At 44.4% G+C, this 20,257-nt stretch overlaps 1 protein-coding gene across 8 annotated transcripts in view; it reads right to left on the bottom strand.

Annotated features, from left to right (window-relative positions):
- The window catches only part of SMOC1 (SPARC related modular calcium binding 1), a 133,093-nt gene that overhangs the window by 30,063 nt on the left and 82,773 nt on the right, over positions 1–20,257 (bottom strand). For 5 of the 8 annotated variants that reach the window (XM_036238611.1, XM_016131270.2, XM_016131271.2 and 2 more), the window contains exons 5-7: positions 18,631–18,678; positions 4,965–5,054; positions 2,990–3,070 (exon numbers count right to left, since the gene is read on the bottom strand). In XM_036238611.1, the coding sequence (XP_036094504.1) occupies positions 2,990–3,070; positions 4,965–5,054; positions 18,631–18,678 (219 nt within the window). The remainder of the gene's footprint in view (positions 1–2,989; positions 3,071–4,964; positions 5,055–18,630; positions 18,679–20,257) is intronic. The other 3 variants (XM_016131272.2, XM_016131275.2, XM_016131276.2) reach the window with 1 other exon arrangement.

The raw sequence follows: 20,257 nt of genomic DNA, 5'->3' as shown, positions 1-20,257 counted from the left end.
GCTAGCCTCCAATATTAAACTCAGCAAGAGTTCATATTTTCTTATAACGGCAGAACAGAGTTTCTGGCCAAAGCTCACGCGTGAGAAGATGCCCGCCCCCACGTGCTGGGTGTTAGCTGGCCAGGTACACGGTCCTCCGAAACGCAAGAACTCCTGGTGTAACAGAGGCGAGAATCAGAGAGAAGCGCAACGAGGCAAACCTGTCAACACCGAACTTGCCAAGCCCTCAAAAGGCGACACCAACAGTGGTGAACACACAATAGACAAAGCTCTAAAAACAAGGACCGAAACCTTCCGAAGGAACGAAGGAGACAGGATAAGTCTGCAGGCACATGTGTCATGTTATTGCAAAACTTCAGCTGCCCAGTGGAACCTTTCCAACACCAACAGTCCCCAGGCCAGAAAACAAACCTGGCGTCACAGGGTCTGAGTGTGAAAGAAGGATGTTTGAGGTGTAAGGGGAAAGGGATGGCCTCTTTGCCTCTGGGACAGGGAGCCGAGAAGAACTGTTGCTCAGTTGGTTCTCAGAGTCCCACTTCGATGTCCCCAGAGATGCTGGCTGAAGCTCACTAGAACCCAGAATCTCTTGGCAAACTCTAATGTCTCAGAGGCTTGCCCCGGGGGCTCCAGTCCATACCAGAGCCAGCTGCCCAGGTACGACTTATCATTACAGTGTATCTGACTTCCCATCAAACCAAGTGAGATCATGTGGAAAGTGGCTAGCACAACACATAAAGATGTTCCATTGAGAGTAGCCATTGCTTTCATCTCTCCCCCAACTACCCTGTCCTACACACTGACCTTACAGACATAACCTCACAGACATAACTTGGGCTCACCAGTTATGGTTGGGTCACTGCTACAAAAACAAGGTGATTATACCTGCCTGGAAGCCATTTTTCAACGTATTTATCCAACTGGAAACTATATAGGAGACATGAGAAAGGAAAGCAGAAGAACTTGAGTGGAAGCGAACATTATTAACTAATTTGACATTGCCACTTTACTATGTGCAGAGAATGCAATTCAAGCAGACAGGCACCCTGTTCTCAAGGATACATGTAGTTTTCTCCAGCCCCACGCTTACTAGCTATGACTCAGAACAAGTTACTTCCTCTCTCTCTGCCTCTGATTCTTTGTCTGTAAGATGGAAACAATAACAACACTCACCTCACAGGATTATGGTAAAGCCCAAATGAGGTCACACATGTAAAGTTCTATAAGACCTGACACGGACTAGCTATGACGACAGTGATGACTCTGATTTTACTGATAACGATGATATTTTCTCCTCCATCCCTCCCCAAAGCAATCAAACACACTGAGCTAGATTCTATAATAGGTATAACGGACAGGCAATAAAGCCCTTGCCCTCACAGAGTTTATAAAATAGGTAGAGAAATTAACCACTGGTAGATGAAAATGAAGCAATTCAAGAGCAATTGCTAAGTCTCAAATAAATGTTCCAGGCAAAAGGTGCTATACCATTTCAGAGAGAGCTCACCCATATATTGACCACTTGGTCACCGAACGAGAATTGAGCCTTATACTGGGGCTCTGCAGAGGAAAGTTCTAAGAAGCTTCCTAATAAATGCCTTTGCTTAGAGTAACAGTCACAAATTCTTTCCTGATTAAAGAATTCTCACTACAAGCAGTATCATTAATATTTCCATTTTTCCTACCAATAATGGTAATAACAAATCCATGTACTTAACAATTTATCACATACTTATTATTTAACACTTAGCCAGGCAAGTACCATATAGACACTAACTCAGTTAACTTTTAACCACAGTCCTCTGAGGGAGAGATCATGGTCCCAGATGAGAACTGAGGCTCAGGGGGATTATTTGACTTGGCCAGGTCACTCACGATGTGTTGGAGCTGGAAAGTGAACCCAGATCTTGCTGATTCCAAAGCCTGTACTTTAACCACAGCCCTGTTTTGTCAAAGAATCTGGCCCACAGGAGTTCACATGGCCACCTTCCCACTCATCACCCCACACTTTCTCCAGCTTTTATCAAACAGGAAAACAGGTACATGCGGAGGTACTGACCAATCCAAGTCACAGGAGAAATCAGCCAACGCCTCATGGGTTCGTCTCGTGGCCTAAATCATTCCATGTGTGCCAGTCCCCCACACTACTACCTTTAGGACAGAGCTGGCATACAGAGAAACCGAAAGGGGGCCAAGGACAGCACGCTCATTAATTCTGGTCATGTAAAACTCTGCCTGCCCGTTGAAAGGATTGTATCTTCTGTTTATAGTCCTTGCTATCCATAAGGAAAAAACAATATAACTAAATTCGAAAACCAGACGTAAATAATGCCAAGTGGCATTTCTTACAGTAAAATCTTAGGCTGAAAGAAGAATGATTCCCCCAAAAGAGATATAGATTGTGTCTGTTAATGCATTCTCCTGTCGACAGACATCTGGTCTTTATTGATGGGAAATAAACTTTACTGACTTTAGTCTTCGTTGATGGTAAATGAACTTTACAAATTTTATTCCTCTTCAAAAATTATCACTTTTCTATAAGAAGTTTAGCCAATACCAAAACCTGACTGTTCACAAGACCTTTAAAAGAGCATACCAGAAAGACAGAACCATATGCAGCTAGCTAGTAAGAGCTTAAAAATACATAGAACCAAGGCTCTTGAGGCCTAAAGTCCAATTTCTCTTTGCCCAGCTATTCTTCTTTCAAATTCTTCTTCACAGCATGTAGAATGTCAATTAAAATATTAAAACACACAGTCGAAATTTTTTTCACCAGAAGTGTCAACTACCCATGAAAGATAATCCATGAGACAATAATTGAAGATGAAGATCGAAGGGATCAGTTCATCGGATCTTATTTTACAGCTATAGAAATAGAAGACCAGACAGGTTAAATAACTTGCCCAAGTCCACACAGCAGGTTGTCATGGAGGGACCATGGGGCAACCATGGACGGATCAGCTACGTATATAATCCAAGGCAGGTTATTTACCTGAATTTCTTACATTGGTGTTGTTCAGTTTGGAGTCCTTGATTACCAAGTGCTTAATCCATAGAGTGGGAGCTGTGATTTCTGAAAGAAAAAGAAGAGAGAGAGAAAATAAAAGTCTGAGAAAAAGAGCATGTAAGTTGGCGTGTAACTCCCTCCCCCAGACTCTTCAATAGCTGTTTTCCCAGCTATTCAAGGTTTGAGCTATCTTCGTCATTCCATATCCACTTTGTCCCAACGCCCTCTCCCTTCCTCGCTACGGAAGCTCCTCTCCCCATCAGCTCATTCCCAACAGGGCCTCCTGTGCTGGGAGGCAGAGTGGTCAGAGTGCAGAAGTGCTGAGCCACTCCATCCAGGAATAAAAATATTATCCAGGAGGTGAGGAACATGGGCCAAGCCAAGTCTCTCTCAGCTGCTTCCCTGGGAGAAGATTTAAAGGGGATAAATCAACAAATGAACACCAAACAAACCACAAAGACCATTTTGGAGGAAACGGCTGAGCCACAACAGATTTTAGGTGCTGAGATTCTGCTCTACATGGGAAAAAAAGTAATGAATCTGATGTGTGCTTCGACACCCTTTCCAACGGTTTCTAGCTGAACAGAGGCTGACCTCCATCCAGAAAGCACTGGGGTGTCTCTAGGTTCTCCAGGTCTTGGGTCACCCAGTGGATAGGAGGTGTGTGAATCTAGGATGACCCTGAGCACACTGTCAAGTGACAATATCTTCAGTGAGGCTCTGGGGAGATCTCCCAAGCTGGCATAGTCTCCATTTCCCACCCAGTCCCCCATGGTCGCAGACTCGCCAATGATAAAGGACCTTTGTGAATCACAGAAGCACTTGAACTTCAAGGCAGAAAGACACGTGTTCCACTAAATGTCAGTTGCAAAGGCTAACCCACCTTTCAATCCATCTGGAGCTGAGCCTGTGTGACGGACATCCCTAGCCACAGCACCAACTGGTGATATAATTTCTCTTGAATTCCTCTATCTCACTGTCTAGTTTCATGATCCAGTCTGTATACACTCGCCTGAAAGCTGCTAAAAGGTTGCTGCATATTGCACTGAGAGCTGAATCACATTGTAAGACTCGGCACTGTGCCAAGTTTCCTGCTCCTGCTCATGGGAACCTGGAGGGCTTAGCAAAACACAGTGAAAAATACAAGCCCTGAGTAGTTCAGACTCAAATCGGGGCCAGCCTTCCACACCCTGAGCTCCCCCTGTACACTCCTTGCACCTCCAGGGTCATCCATCCTCTCTTTTGCCACCGCCCAGCACTATTTCTCTTGACCTAGAATTTCTCCTCTCCTAAATATTTTGACTCAGTTCTCAAGGTTCCTACAACTTAACCAAGCCAGTTTCCTGCCTGGAATGCCCTAATTCTTCCTCCCCACTTTCAAGATGCAGCTCAAGTCATTTCTCTTCACAGAATCTTTTCCCAGACCACTGTGATCGCTTTCTTTCCTAAATGTCTACCAAAACAAAAGTTAAAATTATATAATTAGCACAAAGAGCTCTCCAGTAGTAGCTGCTGTTTTGAGAGCAAAGGCTTCATCTCATCTATTTCCCCTTTGTTCTCCCAAGGCCCAGCACAATGCCGGGCACAGAGCAGGAATTTGTAGGTGCTGCCCCTTCATTGACCGAAGGGACAATGCTGGCCTGACTGTCTTTCTCAGCCATGGCTCCTCAGTCTTGGCAGCTCAAAGGGTCTGTCCAGGCTGTGTTATTGTTGGACCTCAGCAGCCAGCCAGGAAGCCTGGCAAGAACACAGGGCCTTTCCAGAACTGAAGAGTGTACCAGTTCCTGGGAGGGTTTGCATTTTTTAAAAGGTTAAAACAACCCTGCTTAAACTGGGAAAAATTAAAATTAAAAAAGAAAAAATAATAATAATAGAGCTTAAACAAACATCCGAAGGAAAGACCTCCCCCAAATCTGAAAACAAGTGGAGGATGTGGGTCGGAAGTAATACCAGAACTTACCATCCCCGTCGAACACGGGCTGCGTCTCCATCGTGGGTGTCGGCTTAGACCCGTCATCTGAATTGAGGGTTAAAAAAAATCGAAAAGAGACTACCATTATTGAGGTAAATACTATCTACTCTCCAGCACTGTTGAATGGTTTGGGTTTGCACATGGCCCGGCCAAGTCCCAGTGAAGGGACCAAAGAGAAAGAAAAGAAAGAAGAAAAGAACAAGAAGGAAAAGAGAACCACAGAGAGACACCAAGAGTAAGACAAATCCAGGTGTGCGCTCGCTCTTCCAAGGGAGGAACAAAAGGGAGCTAGGTTGTCAGGGAGGGCCCTTCCTCATCAAACCGAGCGAGCGTAGCAGCATGACTGCCGGCTCTTGCTCCTCCTCACACGAAAGCTGGGAAGACTGTTTTCCCCAGAATCCCAGAGTTTGGGCCCGGCCTGAGAGGACGAGGTCAACACACACTGTGGCATCCAGTTCTGGCGTCACCACTTTCTTCCTGCCCTGCGTGGAAGGTTCTAGCCCAGTGCCTTTCTAGTGGCCCTCATTGAAGAACTTAAGGAACACAAGACCGTGGCGCTGTTCCCTCCCAAACTCCTAGCTATTTCTCCATCCTCATTAAAAAAAAAAATAATAATAATAATCACAGGAATGTGAAGCATAAGAATATAGTCAATAATACTGTAATAATTCTGTACGGTGTCAGGTGGGTACGAGACTTCCCAGGGTGACCATTTCGCAAGTTAAATACATGTCTAATCACTACGTTGTGCACTGAAACTAATGTAATGTTGTATATCAACTGTAATTGAAAAACTAAAAGAAAATTTAATAAATAAGTTAAATAAAAAAAAATAAAAAAGAAGAGAAGCAAAAAGGATCGCTCTCTCTCCAGCATGCTGAACTAGAGAGAGTTAGGAATTCTTAGAACATGTGTAACTGTGAAACACCATGTACCCCAATTCTCTGTGAAAGGTAAGGGCGAATAAAACGGATGGGGACATGGGAAATTGCACCATGGATTTGCGTTCAAAGTTCTAGCACAGAGGATGGGAGGAGGAGGGAGTTTCCGGTAACACAGTCCTAATATTTTCATCCCAAAAGGGTTGGCAGGTCTCTCTGCAGAGCAAGAACCTCTGCAGGTTAGAAGTGAGTGTAGACTTTACCTACCTTTCAAGACTCAGTTATTTTCATCAAATAAAACCTTAAAAGTAGTGTTTTTGAATTTTTTTTCATTATTGCTCACCTAAGGAGCATTTTTAGACACTTTTCTCATAACCACCTTCCTAAGGAAACAGATGCACTGTATTATCTGTTTATGAACTGTATGTATATCTGTGCTTTATATATAAAAAGAGCAAGAGTTCTTTTGCTCCACCTCCGAGAACCCAAGAACCAATTTTTGCCTCCTTGGTGAAAGCTGGGAGCAGGTATCTCCACTTCCATCGAGCATGCATAGTTTAGAGAAGTCTCTTTTCTTTGGGTGGGGGGGAGGGGAGGGGGAGGAGGAGGGTACCGTGGTCTTAGGCAGTTTCCTGATTACACTATCCTTCTCTTCCCAAGACTCCCAGAGGTCTTTTAGAGCCCAACCCTATACTCTCTGAGTATTAACAATTTATAGAGAATGCAAGTTCTCATACAATTTCTGCGGAGCCAGTTAGATCATCAATAATAACAACCCTGCACCATTTGGAGCTCTCAGAACCTTTGGCTGACATCCCTGCATCTTATCAACAGAGCGAAAAAGAGTAGAGTCCTGATCCCTTTCTGAGCCAACACCTCACTCTTGGATTCTTAAGATTAGAGACCCTAACCCTGGCTGGAGGCTGAGGCCAGTAGCCCGACAGTTGTGTGATACCTGACCCTGCTATTGTTCTCATGTGCTAACATCAAGATCCGGCTCCCACAGGGGCCAAGGTGATCCTGAACTATTGGACAATTATCCCAAGGAATAAAACGTAGCAGGAAGAGGCGAGTAACTGCTCTGGGTATCTTATTTGCCGCACACTGGAGTCCAGAACACTGTGGATGCCAAGCTGGGTAAGTTGGATCTGGAAGTCGCTGAGGGAGAACAAACACAGAGCCGAGCCACACAATGTCATTTTTTAAATAGCATCACTTCCCCTGACTCTATTAACACCTCTTCCCATTGACTTCAATGAGCCACTGAATGAAGTCTTTTGGCAGCTGCCGTGCACATTTGGTTGCTCCTGCCGGATGCAGAGTTCACAGTTTAGATAGGCCAGCACAGTGCGCTCAGCCTCCTCGCACAGGGGGGCTGCATCTTAGGAGTCTTAAAGGTAACAAAGGGAAAGTAAGAAATCAAATATTGCCAGAGGGACAATTCTGGATGAGAACCCAAGTGAAAAATGGCTTATGTAACATTTTAATATTCAATTAAAATCCTCCCATATCCCAAGAGCAGTATCTCTCTCGTAGGACAACAAAAAACATGCTGTTTATTTCTCCCACCATCCAGATGAGAGTCTGGGACAGCCCATCTGGTCCAGCAGTCAGAAAATAATGTCTGTTGCTCAGAAAGAAGAAGAAAGGTTTCTGGTCCCCTAGGGGAGTTTTGCACTTCTGCGGGTCAAGGGCCTCCACGATTATCCAGATGCAGACCCAGAAGCCCACAGAGCATGAAGCCACGTGCAGGCAGTGAATCTGCCTGCGGGGTAGGGTCACCGAGGGGGAAGAGAGACAGCTGCACTGCCTCAAGGGAGGCCCTAGATGGAAATCTTTATGAAGTGAGAAAAGACAAGGTTCCCTGCTGCCAGGAGAGCCACCTGTGAAACCCAGCATGCCCAAAGGTTGGGAAGCCCAGCCAAAGCCAACAGGACCCTCTGACCATCATCTCCGGGCACCTGGGCACATGGCTTCCAACTCAACAAACAAGCGCTCCCTTCCACCAAATAGGTCCAAGGCCTGGGTCCAAGGTCCACATCAGTTATGCCTCCTGGCAAGCTTTGGGCAACACCAGGCCCCACACTAGGCCTTGGGGAGAGAGAAAAGCTGCCACATGTGCCCCTGGCCTCCCAGTCTCCAACGGAGTCACACTCCAGATCCAGGCATTGTATGCAATAAGTTGGTAAACTGGATCCCTCACTTTTCTTTTCTGGGCAGTGCTATCCTCTTCTAAAAATGAAAGACGCCTGCCTCCCCAGCCTCAGGACATAGTATGGGAATAAAAGGCTTTAGGAAGTATAATAGTATTAAACCATCTTAACCAATAGCTTAATTTTAAAATTGAATTTGCAAAATTAAAATCCTATCAAAGTTTTTAAATTAAAAAATAAAATAAACCTTACAACTCAATAAGAAGAGAAACAACCTGATTTTAAAATGGACGGAATATTTTAATCGACATTTCGTCAAAGAAGATGTGCAGATGGCTAATAAATACATGAAAAGATGCTCAATGTCATTAGTTATTAGGAAAACACAAATTAAAACCATAATGAGATACCACTCTATAGCTAGTAGATGGGTAAAACTTTTTCAATGGACAATACCGAGTGTGGCCAAGGATGTAGAGAAACTAAAACCCTCATTCACTGATGACAGGAATGCAAAATTCGGTAGCCGCTTTGGAAAAGAGTTTGGTAATTTCTTTAAAAACTTAAACATAATCTTATCATTCGACCCAGAAATTGCACTCCTGGGAATCTATCCAAGAAAAATAAAAACATGTCCACCCAAAGACATGTGTACAAATATTCATAGCAGCATTATCCCCAGCCCCAAACTGGTTAACAATCCAAATGTCTGTCAACTGGTTAATAAACAAATTGTGATATCGCCATATAATGGAATATTATTCAGCAGTTAAAAGGAATAAATTACTAATCCATATGACTATATAGATAAACCTCAAAAACATTATACTAAATGAAAGAAGCCATGTATGAATATACTTAATGCATGAGTCCATTTATATGAAATGCCTAGTAAAGGTAAATCTATAGAGGCAGGGCTGGGGGTGGCAGTGGGGTATAACCAGAAATGGGTACAAGGTTTCTTTTTGGGGCGATGGAACTATTCTCTGGAAGTAGTTGCACAACTCCAGAAATGTACTAAATTCATTGAATTGTACATTTATGGTGAGTAAATTTTATGGTATATAATTACACTTCGATAAAGGTATTCAAATGAAAGGAGAGGTATGCCAAAATCATCACAGATAAATCATCGGGCAGCAGCTGCTAGATTATTTGAGTGATCCTTAACTCAAGGAGATTTTTCTGTATATTTAATATATATATATATCCAAATCTCAGTTTACATATATGCACATGATAATTTGATGCCTGACTCCTACTCTTGGTGATTCTTTTGAACCTCAAATAGTAAGACTTTATTTCTCTTTGATACCAACATGCTTCCGGACCAAGGGGAGGTGGACAGAACAGTGAAAAAAGCCAATTCGAAGATTTGCATTTTTCTTCCAGGGAGAAAAAGGTAAATTTCAAAACATAAAATAAACAAACAAACAAACAAACAAGGCAAACGAGAGAATTTCTCAAGAATGATGTCAAGATGAACAATAATAACACTCAAAAGTTTCTGGCAGGTGGCTTTTCTCATCTTTTCTCACTACCAGCCAGGGCAGAGGAATCCCCAGGTCAATAAAAAGAGATTGAGTTTCAGTAAGAAAGCGATTTGCTCAAGGCCCCAAAGGCAGTGAGCAGCCTTGGAAACCGCCCAGCGCCAGAGCCATGGTGTTTGGCCTTCCGAGTTTCCCCGGCCGCCCGCTACGCTGCGCCTCCTTGCAGGTGCAGCTCCAGAGAGTCACAGCCCCCACACAGGCTCTGGGAGCCTATACAGACAGTGGGTTTTTGTGACAGCACAATTTCTTGTCCTGCAAGAAGGCCTGGCCCAGGCACAGACAGCTGGAAGTCACTTCGACCCCCGATGACACCGTTCAAAGCCTCCTCTGTTTGGCTTTTTGATTCCTGATTGACATTCACTGGCAAGTGGAGATAAATGCTGGGCTGAGGACAATGTTGATCCGCTCTGACAATTCTCAGGGAAAGACTTTTCAGAATAACAAACAAAACAAAACAAAAACCCAAAAACATTGGTGTGCTTGAGGGACTGAATAGAGCCCAAGAAGTCCAGAGAAGCAGGGCCCAGCCTTTCAAGGGTCTGGCAAGTCCATTGAGGAGTTAATTGTTTGGGTGTACAATGAGTTTATTCTGACCACATACAAAGAGCTTTCTCTTCCAGGTCCTTCAAAAGCAAATGTGTCAAAGGGGCCAGAGGAGGAATCCGTATTAATGGCATCTCTTGGGGTCTCCCAGACTAAGGAGCCTTGGAGAATAAGGAAAAAAGAAACTGCAACCCCATCCTAACGTTTGGAAGGTCCCTCAATGATCCCAAGTCCCCTTCAATTCTTGGGCTCTGCCCGGATCATGTCCATCACTGGTCCAGCCTCCCTCTCATATTCTTTTCGGCTGCCACTGGCCACCTTTTTGAAAGGCATGGAGATAAACTTCAGCCTGGTAGAAGTGCTTTTGAAGGGGCCACATTTAAGCCAGACCCACATGTGACTCGGGTACCCAGTGTGGAAGTGGCAAACACTTACTCTGGGCATCACAGGGAGAAAACTGTGCCTATTTGCAGAAGTCCCTTAAGAATCTGGCCCAAATAATACCAGGAGGAGGATGGGATGTCAGTCAACCTCAGTATTTCCTGAGATGCATGTCCCATAATCATCGATGCTCAGAAATGTACCATGAGCTATCCTGACTCTGACCTGTGAGAGTAGAAGCTATCAGGCCCCTTCAGTCCTTTCCAGAACAAGAGATCAATGCTTTTACATTCCATCTACCCACTTGCTCACTCACTCCCAAAAGAGGTGAAAACAAACTTAAAGCTGTCTTTTGGCAAGCAAATGCCCACATCCTCAAGCTCCACATTCGCCTGAGTAAGAGCAAGAGGAAGAGGAGGAGGACAAGGAGGGGGAGGGGAGGGAGGGGGAGGGGAGGGGAGGAGCAAAAAGGAGACAAGGAGGTGTACAAGTAGCAGAAGAATCAGTTCAGGGCTGGATTTACACAGAAGACTGTGCTATTTTTTTTAACTTTTTATTTTGAAATGATTATAGATTCATAGGAAGGTGCAAAAATAATGAAGATGAGTCCTATGTACCCTTCATCCAGTTTGCCCCAATGATAACATCTTTATAATTAAGATAATTATATAGGTAACTTATAATTGTATAAGTAGCATCATTATAGTACAATATCGAAATCAGGAAATTCACGTTAGCATAATTCATGGACCTTATTCACATTCCACTAGTTTTACCTGTACTCAACTGTGTGTGTGTGTGTGTGTGTGTGTGGTTTTATACAATTTCTATGCAATTTTATGTGCAAATTTGTGTAACCACCACTACAAGCAAGATGTAGAACTATTCCATCACCACAAGGACCTCCCTCGTGCTACACCTTTAAAATCACACTTCCCGTCCTGTACCCCATCAATCGCCCCTGTCAACCACTACCTCCATCTCTATAATTTTTAATTTCTGAAATGTTATATAAATGGAATCATGCAGCATATGATCTTTTGAGATTGGCCTTTTTTACTTTGCGCAATGCCCGTGGGATCCATCCGAGTTGTTGCTGCAGATAGCCGCCATTTGTCCCTTTTTAATACTGAGTAGCATTCCATGGTACGGATGCACCACAGTTCGTTCCACGCATTGAAGGATCTCTTTGGCTTGTTTCCATCTTTGGCTATTTCCACCTTTGGGTTGTTTCCAGCATTGGCTAATACAGATAGAGCTGCCGTGACCACCCATGTGCAGGTTTTTGTGTGGACATAAGTTTTCAATTCTCTGGAATAAGGGTAACTGCTAGATTATTTGGTAAGTATACATTTCTTTGTTTCCTTTTTTAAATAAATTGACAAAGTTTTTTTAGAGTGGTATTATTATTTTACATTCCTTACCAAGAATGTATGAAAGATCCAGTTTGTCCTTGGCCTCACCAGCATTTGGTATTGTCGCTATTTTTTAATTTTTGTTCTTCTAATAGAGGTGTAGTGATATCCTATCTTGGTCATAATTTTTTTTTTATGACTATTGATATTGAACACCTTTTTGTGTGTTTATTTGCCCCCTCCTTATGTGCTTTGGTATAATGTCTATTTGTGTATTTTGTCCATTTTTAAACTTAATTGTTTTTCAACTGTAGAGTTTTTGAGAGTTTTCTGTATGGTCTAGATATAAATCCTATGTCAGATGTGTGATTTGTAAGTACTTTCTGTTAGTCTGTAGTTTTTTCATTCTCTTAACAGGATTTTCACAGTGCACGTTTTTAAATTTGATTAAGTCCAACAATTTAGCAATTAAAAAAACTTTTTTGGATCATGTGTTTGTTGTTCTAAGACGACAAAGCGCTAGGTTTACCTAGCTATAGGTTCTGAAGATTTTGTCCTATGTTTTTTCCTAAAACTTTTAATAGCTTTACATGTCACATTTAACTCCAAGATCTATTTTGAGTTAACTTTTGTGTAAGGTGTGAGGGTCTTCGGGGTTTTACTTTTGCCTATGAATGTCCAATGGCTACAGCATCATTTATGGAAAGTAATGTCCTTCCTCCACTGAACTGCTTTTCCATACTTGTGTAGTAGGCCTATTTCTGGGTTCTCTATACTGTTTCACCTATCAATGTGTCTATCCCTTAGCCATTACCAGACCGTCTTGATTACTGCAGCATAAGTTTTAAAATTAAACAGAGTATTATGATTTCAACTATGTGGCATTCTGAAAAAGGCAAAATTATGGAGACAGTAAAAAGACTAGTGGTTGCCAGGGGATGGGGATGGGTGGATGGAAAGGGATGACTAGGTGGAGCACAGAGAATTTGGGACAATGAAAATACTTTGTATGATGCTGTAATGGTAGATACATGTCATTACACATTTGTCCATTCCCATAGAATGTACACCAAGAGTGAACCCAGTGTAAACTATGGACTTTGGGTGACAATGATGTGTCAAGTAGGTTCACTGTCTGTGCCACTATGGTGAGATGTTGAGAATGGAGACAGGAGGTACATGGAAAATCTCTGTGCCTTCTTAATTTTGCTGTGAACTTAAAACCGCTCTCAAAATTAAGTCACTTTTTTAAAAAAGAAAATGAAATAAGCATTTAAAAGGGAGGAATCACAGCATATGTTCCTGAAGAACAAATGGAAGCATGAACTGAAAATTCATGAAGGGTCACGACGAAGTAAAAAATTAGAGATCTTTGTTTTTAAAAATCAGATAGAGTAATATCTCTAACTTTGTTTTTCTCTTTTAAAATTGTTTTAGCTCTTCTAGTTTTATTGCCTTTCCCTATAAATTTTAGAATAAGCAGTCCTTGAATCTCACAGCTTTCTTTCAGCAGGCACAGAATTGGTGCAACAAGACCCCAAAGTGACAATTCCTCAGCCTTTACCAGGGGAGCTATATGGAGCCTTGAGCTGGAGACAGGGGTTGAGGCCTTTCCAGCCACATGCCAAAATCCCTGCCTCCTTTCAAATTGCTGGAACTGAACTCAGTCAAGAAACAGTGAGCAAGTGAACATATTCTCAGTGGCCTGATGAGCTCTGAGCCATCTCACCTGAACTTCGGGAGCCCAACAAGGACACCAGGCAGAGGGACCAAACACCTGCCAGTGGGCCATGCTCATCCCAGGCAGCCTCCTCCAAGGGTCTTTCCTTAGAGGCTCTGGCCATGGGAGCTAACAACAAGGGCTATTTGGAGGATCCGCCTGCTTCTATCCCCGACAGAGGTGACAGTTTCCCAGGATCTAGAAGTCTGCACTCCCCTCGGAGGCTGTCCCTCCACCTGCAGATAACTGTACAAGGAGAGACTAAGAACTATTAGAATGTGAGCTCCACGAGGCGATGCCAGGACTCCTATTTACTTGTTCCTGGCTCATAGGAAGTTCTCGAATATTCATCGAATCAAAGAATAAGAGAATCAAGTAGAAAACACCAATGGTTACTAATAACATCAGGGACTCAAAAGAATCTATGACTAGGAGGCTTTTCCAGATACGAAAACCCCATTTCCTCTTCAGTCCTTGCAAGTTGGGGATATGGCAGGGATTCAAACTCTTAGTTTAGCATCTTCCATGCATAAACTTTCTTTTGCAGACCCTAGAATAGGGACCGAGGGGTTTTAGTAGATGGAGCCAAGCTGGGGGAGTACTTCAATGTGGGAAGCAGGAAGACATGGTGCATATGCATGAGCACTCAGGCACACTCATCACACCCTTTGCAACTGGTCTCTGCAAAGCCGCCATACTGACATGCCAGGCTAGGGCAGGGGCTCCAGAAAGCAGTAGCAACATCACGCAGAGAACAAAAAGCTGACTCTCATGGGTTTGGAGCTGCTTAGGTGCAGTTCTGGTCAGCAGGCACAGTATCGGAAGGGGAATGCTTCTCTACAGGGGAATCCAGTGTGCACAGTGGCCAACCCAGAGAGGTCACCAGCTGCCCATCTCCATTTCTCCAAGTTGGTTCCAACCCATAGACCAGGCTCCATGAGAAACTCTGAAAAGAAAGACAGAGAGGAACCTTGGAGAAAAATAACTGTGACTCACTCTAATTGGAGCACATACTGTGGAGCAGCCAGTAGGGTATGGGAAAAAAAAAAAAAAGTCTCTGCAAATTAAAGGTGGGTTAGGTTTTGGAAGTTCTGCCCCTCTCCAAGACCGGCTTGACAAATACAGAAGCCCATGCAGAAAATGTAAGCAAAGCCTGGGAATGTCATTTTTTTCTCCCTTTCCTTAAACAGCTAATTCCTAGACCTCCTACAAGTTGGAAAAAAGTAAACTGCAGAAAACTCCTAATGACCCTAAGCGTACACTTGCCATTTATCGAAGCATCACTGCAGGATCGTTAAGGTCCCGGGTGCTCAAAAGAAAAAAGCCCCCAGAGAACTAACTGCCAGAAATCATTTTACACGTGTTCTCTCATTATTCTCTCATGTGACCATCCTTCACCACTCCCCCATACCCCATCACCCTACCAGAGGCTGAGAACTTCTCTCCTGCACCTCACAAGCAGCGAGGCCCAGGACCAGTCCCTGACTACATCTGGTTATCCTGGAAGCTCCTAAATCATCCACATTCACTAGCATTAAGACTCCAAGAAGAGGCACCTCGGGAAGATCCACAAGGCTCGGTCGGCCAGGAAAAACCACTTGGGGTAAATTCATAATCTCTAAACTCATTTGCTTCCCAGTCACCTTCCTTTGGATGACTTTAGTTGAAGTCAAAAAGTCATCTCTACCTAAACTTCTGCAGCTTTCAACGGTTTTGGCAACAGATAGAGCTTAAGAGGCTGCTGGAGGCCCTTCCCTCTGATATTCCTCTGTAGCATCAATGAAACACATGTGGATGCACGTGTGTCCTGCACTCCCACCCCCATCTGCCTCCAAAAACACACAGACCCCCTTCCCTCTCTCTTCAAGGGTGAGGACCAAAGGAGAAGAGGGGAGGGGTGGCCAGGATGCAAGTGTCCCAGATCAATGGATATTTGAAACTCAAACACATGGCCAGGACCTACACTGAATGCGTTAATTACCACACATGTGCCCGTAAAGGAGTCCGTGAAACACAAGGGGCCCAAAGATCAGAGCGAGGCAAGGACATTCCAAGGGATTAAATAGTCTGAAGTTCTGACCCTCCTCCCTTCCCGGAGCACGTGCATCTGAGTAAGATAACAGCACCTCCCTCCCTCCTTACCCCCCTTCTCCCCTCAGGCCCCACACCTGTGGACCCAGGAGCCAAAGCAACCCAAGCCTTCTGTGCTGCCAAAAGGCCGCAGTGACCTGCTACTGCCTGGCCTCTCTCCCTCCTCCCTTCCTCCTGCTATCTCTCTGGGCCTCCTCCCCCAGCCTCCTCTTGGTCTGCCTTTCTCCTCCTCTCCTTGGGAGGACTAATTCCTGGCTGGCAACCAGACTCTCCATCTTTATACAATACGCCTTTTCATTCCTTCCAGGCAGAGAGAACCGATCCCTCCAGGCCTGTCAATGGAGCATGTTCAAGACAGCAAGAGGGTGGGGAAAAAACAGGCTGCGTCTGCTCCTCCTCTGCCGACCCACCCCCTCCACTCACACACCCAGCCCTCTGACCTCACCTCCTTTCTGGGCATACCCCTCATCCTACACAAGGGTCCAAGCCTAGCATCTGTCTGCAGCAGGCCCCAGGGCTGTGAGCTCCAGCTCTAGGAGATGCCTTCTAGGAGACCCCACATGTGGGCGCAAGCTCAGACAAGGGGCCTTTGTGTCTTCCCACCTGCTGCCCTCAGAGCACATTCCATTCTTAAGTGGCAGCTGAAAGAGGGACCTCGGTGGGCTGACACAGGATATTACCAATGCCCTCTCACACCCTATCCCCATTCAAACCCCAGCTTCCTGGACAGGTGTGGCTTCAGGTGGCCCTTTCTACAGGTGGCCTGAACCTGCTTTTCACTGAATCGTCTACGGCAGACAAAGAGAAAAATATCAGCACCTATGCTGATCCTACAAAGTAGAAGAAAAGAGAGCCCACTGGGCAGAAGTCAAGTCTCAGGGGCAAGTGAGCCCTAGCATTCCCCACTCCCAGCCCCAAGCCTTTGAACCAAAGAGAAAGCCTCGGCACCACCATCTGGGAGGAAGGAACCATCTATGGTAAGAAAGCAAAGCACTGGGAATTGATGGCAACTTATCTCTGAGATGAGGCTTCAGACTCTAGCTCCCTGTTCCCCGCATCATCCCTGGGGGGATCAGGGTCCCCTGCCCTCTTCCAGCTGCCATGCCCGCTGGTCGTTTCTCATCGTTATCCATGAGCTGCAAAGCCACATCAACCTGGAAAGTACTTTTCTGTGCAGTTTAAGAGCCCAAACTCCATGGTTGCCTTTCGTGGTATAGGCGCTTTATTCAGCACTGTTCACTCAGTTCCCTTTGGTGGGGAAAATCTGGGTGGTCAGTTTTGCCTGATTGCCAATTTTTTTCTACCACCAGGACTTCATGACCCGAAATAAAGGTGATGTTCTGAAGACTTCGGTTGCAACAAGCAAACCTGAAGGCAGCTTTCTTTCAAACCTAATGAATTGGAGACACATGCCATTCATCACATTGAGGATTTCAGGTCTTCGCAGAAAGAAACACTCACGCCCCGCCCACTCTCCCAGCCAGAAGGGAAACATCAATACTCATGGTTGTCTCCTCTGTGCTGGGAAGGACCTGGAAGGTACGTGTTCCCTTCTTTTCACCCACTTCCTCATTCCTCCTCACGGAAAGGGGAGCAGCCCATCTGGTCCCTAGCGTTTTCTAGTGGGTAGGTGGTGTCACCATACTTCACTTCTGGGAACATCTGCATTTAGGGGCAGCGGGTTCTCTAGACTCTCACCTCCTGCATTCAGACAAGGTCGACTTGCCTCCTCTTCCTGTCCTCATGGACTAAGCACCTGGGGCAAGGTGCAGGGACTCTCACTTCGGTCTCCCTGTGACGGCATGAGAACACACCTGTGCACCTCACACTGATCCTCTGCAGACCCAACTTTCACGTGGACTCTTTGTGAGCATGAAGTTCTCAAGGCCCAGACTCAGATGGAAAGCCTCAAACTCAGCCAAGGTCCCTTGTCTGTGTTCCAACGGAGAGCCCAAAATGGGGATTCTGGATTGCTTGCTCCTGCAGTGAAACTGACACTTGTTTCTCATGCAACTACAGCTCTCTGTGTGTATGTCATCCTGGGGAGGAGCAGTGGTGAATTTTAGCGTCTTTCCTCACTGGAAATTATGGTCAGCATATTCCAAGACCTATTCTTCATGGTGGATGGTCCACTAAATAGCATTCAGACAAATGCCTTAATAGGGGCTAGCAACATAATCTGAACTAAAACAAAAATGCAAGGCCCTTTGTTCAAAAAGCAGGGAAAAGTATCATTAAAGACATTAAAACATAAAGTTTTATCCTCTCTTCCATAGTCTCTCTCTTGACTTGTCATGGTTTTTAATTTGCTATTTAGTTGTTCTACGTAAAGAAAACTTAAAATTCTAAGCATACCATCAAAACTTTGTAGCATGCATCACAAAAACCATATGCACATGGGGGCCGGATATGCATATTGCATGTATTTCTTTTGCTTAATGCTTCATTGTTCCACCTACTTTACATACTTATAAAACACAAGTTCAGAGATAAAATAACAGAATTTAATGACAACAACTACACAGGTCATAAGCCCATGAAGCCAGCCTAGACTTAAGAGAATCCGGATGAGCTGGAACAATTATTAGTAAGAATCAATGAAGGAAAAAATGCTCGAATGTTTTTCCAAAATAAGAGGGTCAGGGCAGCCTGGGTACGCCTGCTTGCATCGTCCTTCTTGGTTCAAGGCTGGCTACACCAAGAGATGATTGAACTTCCCAGGAACCAAGATTCTCAGGGTCCCTGCCAGCTCCATGCCCTGTACTCGCTGACCTCCCTCAGAAATTCTGAGAGCTCTGTCTACATCACCGATGAGCCTTACTTACCTCCAGTGCTTCTGCGAGGAAACACAGAATAAGAATGGAGATTTTCTGTGGGGTACTTTTAGCTTTAACCCCAGATCCTTCCATCTTGTCCAAGAATTCCTGCTTGGAATGGCTTTAGAAGCAAACATTTTGATAAAGCATAAAACTCTACTCACCTTTCCTTCCTGAGTTACCCTGGCTCAAGGGCTTGTCAGTGACTGAACCTTGAGTGAGAGGGGAGACAAAAACATAGACATTCAGAATGCATCGCGGTTGGCTCCTTTCAAAGAGCTGGCGAAGCCTGATGTTAAGAGCATATGGTTACATGCATGTATATATAGTTTACACATCTAGGGACATTATATACAAAGTTAGTATGTACGTGCATGTCGAGTGGGGTTTGTTTAATGTCAGTGTCACTGATATCACAGTACAGTTAAGATGAACCATGATTTCCAGGTTCCCTGGCAACAGTCTTGACCAGATTTTTACAAAATTCCACATTCATACAACTGCCTTATTAAACATTCCAAACGCTGCCCTTCACCTCCGCTCTTCATCTTCCCCACTTCCCACCAACTCCGTGTTCTGAGCCATATCCACTCAGTAGGGCCAACCAAAAACAAACCCCCTCTTACTATGAATGCAATGATTGACATCTCTTGCTGGTTAGGGCAGGAAATCAGCAATTTTCCATCTGCATTAAGTAGAAAATTGTTGGCCCAATTGTACTCAATGGGCCAAAATAGTCTGAGGCATGGAAACAATTTTCTACATGCAGCCCGTTCCTCCAGGAAGGGGCCGTGTGTGTGTTTGGCCAAATGCTCTGCCCTCGGTATGCCAGGATACCTGTCCTATGCTCCTGACCCTGTGGCACACGTCTTCTCCACGAAGCCCACACAGGCAGGGCACCGCCAGCTCACCCACCGAAGGTCATCTGTGGCAGTCCCACCAACAAAAGAAAATATCCGTATTTTCTCAATCTATGTTATGTCCCTTCTCCGTAAGCAAATTTTGTGAGAGTCCAATTATCTTACCCTGCATGACTTGTTTCTAGTGCATTTGTTTGCTTTAAATGAAACGTTCCAGGTCCTTTGCAAGGAGGGCTCGTTCCGGCCCTGTCCCCATACCAATCCCAAGTAAGGCTTCCCATCTCCATGTAAACCACAAATAAAGTAAGCTTTCCTTTTTGACCTGCAAATCTTGACTTCCTAATGTAGATACTTACTGATCTTCCCAATTACTTCTCCTTTTGTATAGCAAAGCCAGTAGAAAAATGAATATATTTTGTGAAAAAATAAAAATGTTAGGATAACAAGACTACTAACTTTTGGAATTTCCCACAGGTTTTAGAATGTTTTCATGCTTTGCTTGAACTTAAAAATTAAAAATAAGTAAATAAATAAGACTCATATACACAGATACAGAGAAATATGAAGCAGCTAATTGTGGGACAGGGTTTTTTGAATGAGGGCTGAGCTGCATAGTGAATTAAGATACTGACTCTTGAGTCCCTTACCATCTTAATGGAAGTGGAAAGTGTGGGGCTTGTATAAATCCATAATCCACAATCCCATGCAGTTGACCTAAGAGCAAAATTTCTCTGTGCTTATAAAGTTGTAAATAGAAAGGACTTAATTTTTGCCATGGACCATCCTAGAGTGTCACTACGACACAGTGGTTCACTAAGTCGTCTAATCATCAGAACCACCTGAGAAGCTTTATAAACTTGTGGACTCCAAGTCTCACTCCAGACCTACTGCGTCAAAATAGACAAGGAGGGGCCTCGATGCCTGGGTTTTT

Source organism: Rousettus aegyptiacus, unplaced genomic scaffold (assembly GCF_014176215.1).
Source record: "Rousettus aegyptiacus isolate mRouAeg1 unplaced genomic scaffold, mRouAeg1.p scaffold_m13_p_3, whole genome shotgun sequence".
Lineage (NCBI taxonomy): Eukaryota > Metazoa > Chordata > Mammalia > Chiroptera > Pteropodidae > Rousettus > Rousettus aegyptiacus.
Note: the sequence above shows the minus strand (reverse complement) of the source record. Positions and strands in the feature narration are given on the sequence as shown.